Source organism: Tachysurus vachellii, chromosome 5 (assembly GCF_030014155.1).
Source record: "Tachysurus vachellii isolate PV-2020 chromosome 5, HZAU_Pvac_v1, whole genome shotgun sequence".
NCBI classification, from domain to species: domain Eukaryota; kingdom Metazoa; phylum Chordata; class Actinopteri; order Siluriformes; family Bagridae; genus Tachysurus; species Tachysurus vachellii.
Genome location: NC_083464.1, coordinates 2,347,514 through 2,359,925, shown reverse-complemented (window position 1 = coordinate 2,359,925; position 12,412 = coordinate 2,347,514). Strand labels below are relative to the sequence as shown.

General features: G+C 39.6%; 1 protein-coding gene across 1 annotated transcript; it reads left to right on the top strand.

Moving 5' to 3' along the window:
• Positions 1-1,662: 1,662 nt before the first annotated feature.
• Positions 1,663-11,864, top strand: tecrl2a (trans-2,3-enoyl-CoA reductase-like 2a). The gene is made up of 13 exons (XM_060869511.1): positions 1,663-1,708; positions 2,269-2,319; positions 2,584-2,635; positions 3,658-3,702; positions 5,243-5,346; positions 5,492-5,610; positions 5,706-5,811; positions 9,092-9,164; positions 9,261-9,304; positions 9,390-9,447; positions 9,615-9,703; positions 9,787-9,832; positions 11,557-11,864. The coding sequence occupies exons 1-13, from the start codon at positions 1,700-1,702 to the stop codon at positions 11,682-11,684; spliced, it is 924 nt and encodes a 307-aa protein (XP_060725494.1). The 5' UTR covers positions 1,663-1,699; the 3' UTR covers positions 11,685-11,864.
• The last annotated feature ends 548 nt before the right edge of the window (positions 11,865-12,412 follow it).

The window sequence follows — 12,412 nt, the reverse complement described above, 5'->3', positions numbered from 1 at the left end:
TGGTGTCCCACAGGGCTCAGTTCTTGGTCCTCTCATTATCTCCCTGTATTCTCACTCATTTTGTGAAGTTCTATCCTCACATGGGTTTTTTTAACACTGCTATGCTGATGATACACAACTTATCTTCTCAAAACCAGAGCAGCTTCCACTTACCTCAAAGCTCTTATCACTCCTCACACTGCACCTCGCTCCCTCAGATCTACAGCACTGCTCCACTGGTCCCACCATCTCTCAGGGTAAGAGGGAGGAACACATCAAGACTCTTCTCTGTTCTGCACCGAGGTGGTGGAACGAACTTCACCTAGACGTCTGAACAGCTGATAACATGTCCTGTACCATGAGCATGTCCAGGGAACCATGATCCCGGTGAGATCCAGGAGGTGGGAGCGCGGCACACGGTGGCATAGACAGAGGGGGCCGAGTGACATCCACAGCCGAGCAGAAAGGGCAGAGCGACGTCCACAGCCTAACAGGAGCGCCGAGCAACAGCCCCGGACAAGCCGCGGCCAGACCCACGTCCCAAAAGGGGGGTATCCTCCGCAGCTCACCTGAACCGGACCGTGTCCCCACCGAAACAAAAGGGAGAAAAAATAAATACAAATAAAAAACAAACCAGTCCGACCCATGACTTCCCCCGAAGACAAGTTGTGAAACGACGTCCCCCATGGAAATCCAGAAAGTGGAGCGGAGTCCTTCTGACAGAAATCGCAGGGATAAAAGCAGACCCAAATGCAGGGATACCAAAATAAAAACAGATTTTATTAACAAGAAACACGAAACAGACACCTAAACACTGACGCTGACAAATGTCAGCAAAACTAAAGGCAATGCGGAGGAACGCCCCCTAATGTTCCGGCAGAGAATGTCCAAGCAGGTTGATGGGATCCTGTCTGTAACCAAGTGAACCAGTGTTGATGTTCTCATTGATAGAGACTTCGAAGCACTTTGTACATCACTCTGGATAAGAGAGTCTGCTATTTTATAATCCTTTCTTTCTTTCTTTTTTCTTTATTTCTTTTTCTCTATCTATCTATCTATCTATCTATCTATCTATCTATCTATCTATCTATCTATCTATCTATCTATCTATCTATCTTTCTTTCTTTCCCTCACTCTCTCATGATGTGAGCAAAAATAAATAAATACTCCCACATACCATCAATGTCATTGGGTTTAACTTCATTTTTTTTCACTCCTCTTCTCCTCCTCTGCACTCAGGACATCTTTAAACCTCGAAATCTCTAAATCTTTAGCAGAGCGACATCACCCCATCACGCGCTCCGGTTTTACTGCGTGACAGTTCTGCTGATCTCTAGGCCTGCAGTGCTTTTAGGACAAATTACTCCACACACACACGCACACACACACACACACACACACACTAGATTCTCTCATTCTCTAATTGAATCATATATAGAAAATGTGGAGATTTTTTTTCTTCTGTAGTCCTGACAGAAATGCACGATGTCAGGTGTGATGTAACTGAAGAGGTGAAGGTGAGAACGTGAGTGAGCGTTTTCTTAGGCTCTAGCGTCCTGCTCATGATGTCCTTATGAAGGCTAATCAGGACATCCTGTACTTTCTGAAGCATTGAATCCAGAGAGGAACGGATTCAGAGCGTCAGCTCAGAGACTCACACGCCATAAAGGACAGAGCGTAAGGTTTAGACGGCAGGAGGTGGGCGATTTCTCCATGCAGGATGAAGCAGGTAGGATTTAATATTCACACACAGAGCATGAAGAATCAGAGCTAATGAACTGGTCTGTATTTTGTTCTGGAGTTTAGTAGATGTTACTGATGTTTAGAATTCAAGACATATAGATTTTCTTTAAATGAGGTTTGGTTCAGTGAATGATTTCATTTCTCAGGGAAATTTCCTCATGTTACGCTCCTAAATCAGGTCATTAATGTCAGCATCCAATATCCTAATAATGTACAGTAGGGTGTTTTATTACACGTTCACATTGTATATTGATTTTCTGTAAACAAAGCGTGCTCACGGTTTGAAGGAGAAGCTGATCAAGCAAAATACTCATATTAGGAATATTTTTTTTTTGTATCAGATTGTGTTATCAGAGCTCTTATCTTCTAAAGACTGGGATCCGTGACAATATTTTCACAAAGATGCTAAAGATACAGATCTGGTGTTTTGTGATGGATTCAGAGGAAACTGTCATTCTCTAAACCCAGGCTGTTTTATGGTGAAATAAACAAATCAGCAACATTCTGTCAGTATGATAAGCAAACGTTGTGTCTGTGTTCCTTCAGGTGGAGATTTTGGATGATCAAACCAAAGAACAGCTGTGTTTTCTGGACAGGGTAATTACACCTGTCTTATAACAGGTCTTTGTCAGTACTGCACTAACACACTACATCCAGGATATTTAACCGGTATAAATCCTTTTTTCATTTTATCTTAAACCTTAGCTTTCTTTCTTTCTTTCTTTCTTTCTTTCTTTCTTTCTTTCTTTCTTTCTTTCTTTATTTGTTTGTTTGTTTAGTCACTCTTCTATCATTTACAATATTGGTCTGCTTGTGTGTGTGTGTGTGTGTGTGTGTGTGTGTATGTGTGTGTGTTAGCAGGTTGAGTATCACTCCACTATCGGTGATATTAAACAACTCTTTGATAGAGTCTGTAAGTCTCTCGTAATATTTTTGTCTCATTTAAGTATTACTTATTAAATTCAACATGGGTTTGACTTTATTTACAGTGAAATTAGCTAGATAGTCAAATCATAATAAATAGTCTTAGTGTAATAAATAGTGATAAACAGTGTTAGTGTTAATAAACAGTATTTATTTGTATCATATTACATAGTCATTACATAGTATACATACTGTAACTGCAGCATAGTGTATTTAGTCATAACATATTGCATAGCACATAGAGTATATAGTTATAGCATAGTGTATAGTGTATATAGACATTGTATAGTGTATAGTGTATATAGTCATAGCATAGTGTATAGTGTATATAGTCATTGTATAGTGTATAGTGTATATAGTCATAGCATAGTGTATAGTGTATATAGTCATTGTATAGTGTATAGTGTATATAGTCATAGCATAGTGTATAGTGTATATAGTCATTGTATAGTGTATATAGTCATAGCATAGTGTATAGTGTATATAGTCATTGTATAGTGTATATAGTCATAGCATAGTGTGTAGTGTATATAGTCATTATATAGTGTATATAGTCATAACATAGAGCATATAGTCATAACATAGTGTATATAGTCATTGTATAATGTATATAGTCATAACATAGCGTATAGTGTATATAGTCATTGTATAGTGTATATAGACATAGCATAATATACAGTGTATATAGTCATAGCATAGTGTATAGTGTATATAGTATATAGTCATATCATAGTGTATAGTGTATAGTGTATATAGTCATATCATAGTGTATAGTGTATAATGTATATAGTCATAGCCCAGGGCATAGTCACAGAATCGTATGTAGAGTATATGTCTGAGATAGAGATGTATAGTCAGAGCATAGTGCAAAATCTCAGCATAGAATATAGTCACATTATAATAGTTTCAATAGTATACTGTTTTAGTATCATCAATGTTTTCAGAGTATAATATTGATATTAATACATTTCCATGGTAAATAAATAAATGTTTGTCTTTCTTTGATTCCAGATCCTCAGTTGTATCCAACAAGACAAGCACTCAAACTCCATCCCAGTGAGAGGAACACATTCTAACATTTCAATCAAACCTTCTGATACAACAATTAATAATTAAACACTTGGAATAGACAAGAACAGCATGTGTGTGTGTGTGTGTGTGTGTATGTGTGTGTGTGTGTGTGTTATAAAAGAGTTCATCATGTTAAATGGGTTATCTTCCAACAAGACTTCTAAAAAAAAGCTTTTAGGTCACCTCTGAGGCAGGTGTTATAAAGGTCGTACAGAGTGAGCTCGTATAAATGAATTGTTTCACTTGAGGTTTTCGTTCCGCTGAGGGATTTTTACAGGAGTTTCACTTTAAAGTGTTCTCATTTTACATTAACTCAGATCTTTATCTCAGCACTGAGTCATATAAAAACCACTGAATTTAGATAATAACACGCCTCCCAGAGATTAAAATAAACACCACTAGGGTTGTGTCATTGATGTAGACGTGTGCAGTGAGACGAAACAGTGCATGTACCAGCTTATTCACAGGGACTTGTAATGGCTTTAATAGTTTAAAATCACATGTAACTGCTGATATGTTGAAGTTCTCTGAGAAAAGAGACAAACTCGTTTTAAAGACTTTCCACAACATTAAATGCATCCTTAAGTGACACACAGCAGCATATCGTTGCTGTCGGGCGGAAACCTCGTATGTCCAAATTTGGTCAATTTCATATTTTTTCACATATCGATGCTATTGGTCAGTCCCCACGTGGGTCTGTTATTTTTACAAGTTATTAAACAATCTAAAGTCTTGAAAATAGCTTGAGCGCAAATCTCATAACTCCATTGGACACTTCAACTGTCCACCTCTTCCTCACTCCGTGGGAGAGCTTCACGGCATATTTCTCCTCAAGAAGAGTCGCAACGAATCAACACGTCTTCTGAGGTAAATGTCTTCAAAACACTGGGCTCAAAGAAAAAAAAATCTTGACCCCCGCTAGTTCTGGTGCTCGTCTGAGGACAGGAATTTAGCACAAGACAATCCACTGCAACGCGGACTAAACCCTGTGTACTGCAGATAAGGTACGGCGTTTTTTTAATTTCCTGAAAAATAACGGTTTTGGAGATACGAGGATTCCGTCTGACAGCGACGATATACAACATAGAAATATTTACATGAACAGATTTTAATTAGATTATAATTGACTGAATTCTTTCTTTTTTTACTTTTTTGTCTTACTTATTTTTTCTCTCTGGTCTTTTCTTTTTTCATTTCATTTCATTTTATTCTCATTCTCCATTTCCTTTTTCTTCCTTTCTCCCGTACTATTCCCGATCACTTCATTATTTTCATCTCTTTTTATATTGTTTTCACTTTACTTTTCTTTTTGACTCTCTGTGACATTTTCCCCTTTATTTTTCTTAGTCATTCAGTAATTCAGTAATTCAGACTTCATGGATAAGTTCACAGCTCACTCCATCATCTCCTTCTCCTTCTTAGTGTTGTGTGGACCACATTTCCATACTGGAAGATGATTGGCTCGTATATTTTATATTTTATTTGTACTGTGTCTTGAGTGACGTTGATGTATTTCTGCTTTCAGAATCAGCCGAGCTCAGAGACGAGGAGCTTTTACAGAATTTACCTGTGGGTACAATAGCCATGCTGTATCTCCAAGATCTTGGCCCTCGCTTTGGCTGGACCATGGTATGACCTACAGTGTGGCTGTAACCTGTTTACTTCCTGGTTTCACTCGACTCAGCTTTAGACTTTTTCAGGAATGTTTATAGTAATCATGTACGCTAAGTAAAGTGTGTGCAGTGGAATGAGACCGTATGCTGTTCATGTGCAGGTGTTTCTGTCGGAGTACGTAGGACCGCTCCTGATATACCTGCTCTTCTATTTCCGACTTCCCTACATCTACACACATACACACACCTTCACACCACCTGGCCCCCATCCTGTAGTCAGGTATGCTTCCAGATACTTCATCAGACACTGACTAGCATTTTTAATAACAGTGCTCCCTAGTTATCTGTTTTACTTTCTTAATCATTCTCTCTCAGTCTGGCATGTGTGTGTCATACTCTCCATTACATAAAGAGATTGATGGAGACAGTATTTGTGCATCATTTCACCCATGGAACTTTGCCTGTTTTGGTCATCATAAGAGTGAGTACTAAAAAACACACACATAAACACACACACACACACACACACACACACACACACACACACACACACACACACAAACACCCCTGGGGTGTTTTGGTTTAGCTCTGCTGTTGTTCTCAAATTGGTTCCATATTTCATTATAATCTTCTTCTATTCCAAATAGCAATACACCATGTATAACACTATACAGCAAGTACAAGGTCTTGGTGGGGGGGTTGGATAGGGGGGTGGGGTGGCTGGGTGGTTGGGGGTTAGTTGGGTGGTGGTTGAATACTTATGCACACCACTGTTTTAATCCATAATCCACATTTTACATTTATATTTATAGAATTTGGCAGATGCCCTTATCCAGAGTTACTCGAAGATACAGTATGCTTTGTAACTTCCTACTACTAGAATCCTATTACTGTTCTATTCCAGATCAGGAACTACAAGTACTTTTGGCCTAAAAAGGTTAGTACAGTTGGAACAACACACAAAACAAGATTCTGTTTATTTAACTCAATGAAGAGGTAGGTCATCAGTATGCATTTGAAGACTGAAGCTGTTTGGAAAGGGTGGTGAAGTTCTTTCCATGTCCTTGGTAAGAGAAGAGATGACCTTGATGCCTTGATAGATGGTTGGTCCATTTGAGCAGTGGTGAAATTTGGGAGATTGTGAACAAGTCAGGGGGGCACGGTGGCTTAGTGGTTAGCACATTCGCCTCACACCTCCAGGGTTGGGGGTTCAATTCCCGCCTCCACCTTGTGTGTGTGGAGTTTCCATGTTCTCCCCGTGCCTCGGGGGTTTCCTCCGGGTACTCCGGTTTCCTCCCCCGGTCCAAAGACATGCATGGTAGGTTGATTGGCATCTCTGGAAAATTGTCCGTAGTGTGTGAGTGCGTGAGTGAATGAGTGTGTGTGTGTGCCCTGTGATGGGTTGGCACTCTGTCCAGGGTGTATCCTGCCTTGATGCCCGATGACGCCTGAGATAGGCACAGGCTCCCCGTGACCCAAGGTAGTTCGGATAAGCGGTAGAAAATGAGTGAGAGTGAGAGTGAACAAGTCAAGAAGATGCAATCTGGATCAGTTTCAGAGGTCAGAAGGTGCTTTAAGGCAGAGCTTCCATGGGTCATTTTTGCAATCTGAGAGAAGGAGAACAGTTGCTTCTCCCTAAAGTTGTCTACAGAGGCTGACCTGCCAGGAGCAAGTTACAGTTTAGTTTAAAATGGCAAGGACCCGGTGAAGAAGCCTGAGTGAATGAGTATGAATCTGTTTAGTTATGAAAGAGTAAAAGAACAATTGGTTGCTTGTGATTATTCTAATGTTGCATGCAGTGACAGATGGTGAAATCTGACAGTTCTCCAGGTACATTTACAGCATTTGGCAGACATCCTTATTCAGAGCAACCAATGTTTATCTCAGTTATACAACTGAGCAACATGACCCACAGTAGTCCTGGAATTCACTTTCACAACCTTCCGATTAGTAATCCAACACCTTAACCACTTCTAGGCGGTGACGTTGTGATTCAAACTCACAACCTTCTGTTCAACACATTCAGCTACCACTTACATTTACATTTAGAACATTTGGCAGACTCTCTTATCCAGAGCAAGGTACAAAAGTGCTTTTAATCATCGAATACATTAACTTTGGTTCACTAGGTTACAGACTTAAGACACCATGTGCTTAAAATCACTGTTTAAAGTTTAATAAAAAAGTTACAATAAACAGGGGAGAAACTGCTAGTTCGAGTAATTTATGAAGAAGTAGGTTTTCACACATTGTTTGAAGATATCCTAGGGGAAGTTCATTCCACCACCTCGATGCCAGAACAGAGAAGAGTCTTGTACTATACTTACCTCTTACCATGAGAGATGGTGGGACCAGTCGAGCAGTGCTGTAGCTCTGATGGTGCGAGGTGCAGTGCGAGGAGTGATAAGGGCTTTAAGGTAAGAGGGAGCTGGTCCATTTTTGGCTTTGTAGGCAAGCGTCAGTGTTTTGAATCTGAAGCGAGTGGAGGAAGCGCAGCAGTAGGGTGGTGTGGAGAATTTAGGCTGGTTGAAAACAAGTCATGCAGCTGCAATTTCGATCATTTGCAGAGAACTAATTGCATTCATAGGTAGACCTGGAAGCAGTGAGTTGCAGTAGTCCAATCTTGAGATGACAAAAGACTGAAAAAGTATCTGAGCAGCCTGTGTGGTGTTGTGGAACTTTGAGTTTTGAGAGATTTAAAGTATAAAGTATCACGCTGGTAGGCACAGGCAAGAGTAAAAAGGTTTCACAGTTTATTGTGTTCTGTCCTTGTCATAATCAAAGAAAACAACCGCTGGCAATGACAATTTCTAGTCACAATAACTAGCAGTCATGAGCATAGAAGGACAAGGCTGAATCCATTTTCTAGGTAAATCACTATATTACTAGATCTTGATCTGTCCAAAAGGCATTCACTGAATACCAGGGGTTTCGTTGCCATGACGTAAAGTGGGCGTGTTTCTGGAGGTCCTCTATAAAACGCCCTCTATAAAAAAAGAGTGTGCCTACGATGGATAATGAAGGACAAAACAGTCCTACAGGTAGATTTTATATTTTATATCTATTATGCTTTATTATCTTACAGTTAAGATGTTTTTGAAAACAAATAAACAACCAAAAACTACAGTTAGGGTTAGGGTTAGTTTATCAAATAGGCCACGCCTCCCCGATGACGCAATACCTGTTACGCTGTGCTGAAATCCCTGGAAATAAGTGCATCCCTTGTTCGAACTTCTAGGTAGATCACTAGATCTTGATGTGATGATGCATCATCAGGAATGTAGGGCAACTACATTAAGTGTTTTTCTGGGGTTAATTTTGGCTGGTGGTCTGTTATTCATGATGAGTTGTCTGCTGGACCTGCTGAGATTTGAGCAGAAACGTAAGTGTCATCAGCATATCAGTGGTATGAAAACTTATACATAGTACATAACCTCTTCAAGAGAGCAGGTATAGCAGGAGAACAGAAGAAGAGCAATCACTGAACCTTTTCAGATATCAGTGGAGAGTCTTCATGGAGCAGAATTCTAGGGAACATGAGTATTAACAGTAGTGTGTTGTAGTTGACTGTGTCAGCGGGTGCTGGAAGATTGATGAGGATGAGAACTGATGAAGATTAGTCGATTTGGCAGCACAGATTTCTTTCTTTCTTTCTTTCTTTCTTTCTTTCTTTCCCATATTAGCCCCTTCTCATTTTCTCCGTTTTCATTATTTTATCCTGATAAAATGTTGTTTTTGTGTGTGGGTGTATTATTTTACAGAACTGTGTGTATTACTGGGGTTTTGCTACGTGGTTGGCATATTACATTAATCACCCACTTTACACTCCACCATGTGAGTCATGACTCAGCACTGACATTTTGCTTTCTCACTCATGTTAAAAAAACATACCCTATTTTAATGCCATGTATTATATTTGTTCATTTTCAGCTTATGGACAACCACAGATCACCTGTGCACTCGTCACGTTCATGGTGTGTATTTGTGTGACATAAATATCTCCTAAAATGTTAAAACTCAGTCAGACAGAAGTGGAGTGATGATTTATTTTAATTCCAGCTGTGTGAGGTGGGAAATTTCTCTATTCACTGGTCACTCAACACCTCCAGAGCAGAGGGTAAGTGTCTAAGAGGGGACAATTGTCTTTCTTTCTTCCTTAGCTTATTACTAAGGTCTTTAAAAGAAGAACGAACACGGTTATTTAGGGAGTTATGGTTTAGATCATTTCACAGTGTTATTCTGTTGCATTGCTCTGACTGTTTGTCTGATGTGTTTGGTTAGCAGGAGCCAAATACAGAAGTTTTCCTCATCCCTCTAAAAACCCCTTCACTTGGCTTTTCTTCTTTGTTTCCTGCCCCAACTATACATATGAGGTCTGAAAAGTATTCTGTAGTATAAATGCCTGGAACATACTATGAGCTCTTCTAACTGTAATAATATTCTGTCTGATCTGCAGGTTGGAGTGTGGGTGAGTTTTTCCATCATGACTCAGTGTGTTCCAGGTGAGATTTCAGCAGTTTGTATTAAAACCATAGAGTAACTAAACCTCAGACTAAAGCCAGCATACAGTAGGTATCAGTGCGTCAGTGTAGAGTAAAGATATATTAGGGTTAGGTTTTGACTCAGAGATGTAGCTAGGCTCTTCTAAGGTTCCACTATTTCATAACTTGACTAGATTTAGGGTTTTATAACTTTTCAGGTTGGGCTATAATTAAAGTATGGGTTAAATTTGGCAGTGTACAAGGTTGGAAAAGGGTTACGGATTAAGTCTTAATGCTGAATTACTTTTAGGAATGTACAATGATTGAGGATTAAGATTGAGTTATTGGTGCACTTAGTTTTGGGTCTGTCTAGTATTTGGTGACTATGGTGTTTGTTGTAGCATTTGAATTTGGTTAGATGGGATAGATTTGGGGTTTGACATGAGTTACGGTTACGGTTAACTAGAAAACAGTAGAGATAGGGTTAAGGTTGGATTGGGGTTAGTGTTGGATTAGTTTACATGTTGGTTTGGGGTTGGACTAATGTTATGGTGGTGCTATGGTAGGCTGAATTGGGGTTAGGGTTGGACCACAGTTAAAAGCTAGGAGAACCCTAGGAGTTAGGGTTAGGTTACGTGTTGGGTTAGGTTCCATGTTGGATTAGGTTACATGTTGGGTTAGGTTACATGTTGGGTTAGGTTACGTGTTGGGTTAGGTTACGTGTTGGATTAGGACTGGACTAGGTTATGTATTGGCTTAGGGCTGGACTAGGTTAAGTGTTGGGTTAGGTTACGTGTTGGATTAGGGCTGGACTAAGTTCCATGTTGGGTTAGGAAAGGTGTTGGGTTAGGGCTGGACTAGGTTACGTGTTTGGTTTGGGATTGTATAGGTCAGGGGTCGGCAACCCACGGCTCCGGAGCCGCAAGTGGCTCTTTCATCCCTGCGGCTCCCTGTAGATTTGGAAAATAAATATTTAATTTAAATGTATTTTATTTTAGTTAGTTTTTTTTTTAAATGTAATTCTAAATTCTAAGATTATGCTCTTGTAACATTAAAATAAACCGTGTTTAATTTTTTTGTTGCTCAAAATATGCGTCATAACTGCAGACTTGTGAAATCCGACACAGAAGCAGACGCTTGGGTTAAGGCTGGACTAGGTTAAGTGTTGGATTAGGTTACGTTTTGGATTAGGGCTGGACTAAGTTCCATGTTGGGTTAGGATAGGTGTTGGGTTAGGGCTGGAATAGGTTATATGTTGGGTTAGGTTATGTGTTGGGTTAGGTTATGTGTTGGGTTAGGTTACGTGTTGGGTAAGGGATGGACTAGGTTACGTGTTGGGTTAGGTTACGTGTTGGGTAAGGGATGGACTAGGTTATGTGTTGGGTTAGGTTATGTGTTGGGTTAGGTTATGTGTTTGGTAAGGGATGGACTAGGTTATGTGTTGGGTTAGGTTATGTGTTGGGTAAGGGATGGACTAGGTTATGTGTTGGGTTAGGTTATGTGTTGGGTAAAGGATGGACTACGTTACGTGTTGGGTTAGGGCTGGGTTAGGGTTTGGGTTAGACTACGTTATATGCCAGGTTAAGCTTTGGCTTGTCTATAGATGATGCAGATTTTGTTGAAGTTGTGTTGATGTTTTAAGTAAAATGCAGAACAAATGCAGACATTTGTTCATAAGGACTAAGACTTTCTAAGACTTTTGTGTAACTGTGTGTATGTTGTGTTGTCGCTCTGGTCTCGGTCAGTCGCTGTCTTCACGCTGATCGGATTTGTTCAGATGACAATATGGGCGAGATGGAAACACAAAACCTACACAAAGGAATTTAAAGACTATCCTGCTCTCCGTATGTCCATCATCCCTTTCATCCTGTGACAGGAAAATCCTAAAAACTTCTGGAGGCACTTTCTCTCATTCCTGCTATTACACACATTCATTATTTTTCATTCTCTGGGTTTAAAAATGAAGCGACTCCAACAATGTTTATTTAGCTGTTTCCTGTTTGCATAAAACCTTTTTTTTCTTAATCTCTCTCTGCTGTGTTTCTGGTCCGATGACAACAAATCGAATTTTTTTTATTAGTTACAGAACAAAGGTTTGAACATTTGTAAATAATGGAGTAATAAAGGTAGTTTATTGTAGTTTATGTGTCTATCTTTATTTCATTGCTGGTTGCCATGGTTTCACTAGTAGCATCAGGCTATCGAGATATCCACACAAACTTGCTTTGATCATATTCTTCTCAGTAACAATAAAATTCTGAATGAAGATTCTTGTGAATAAAACACACCCTCAAAGTGCATCACTGTGGCATCAAACTGAAACAAAACCTACATTAATTGAGTGTCTATAAATGACTCATGATAACAAATACATTCAGTTAGGACATTTTGGCTTCTACAAACTACACAAAAAACTGACATTGCTTTGCATGACTCAGTGCCATTTATTAAAAATCCACATGCCTCTAGAGCTCTGGAATAAATCTCACACACACACAGAGGGAGAGAGAGAGAGAGAGAGAGAGAGAGAGAGAGAGTCACTAATTAGTCCTTAAAGACTGGTCTTAGTGACAGCTCAAATACAGACATTATTGATTTCTT

What these genes read in the sequence shown, in the direction of transcription:
- tecrl2a (XM_060869511.1), top strand. An exon ending in AGCACTCAAACTCCATCCCA is followed by an intron (nt 3,703 to 5,242) that starts GTGAGAGGAACA and finishes TTCTGCTTTCAG; the next exon opens with AATCAGCCGAGCTCAGAGAC. An exon ending in CTGTTTTGGTCATCATAAGA is followed by an intron (nt 5,812 to 9,091) that starts GTGAGTACTAAA and finishes ATTATTTTACAG; the next exon opens with AACTGTGTGTATTACTGGGG.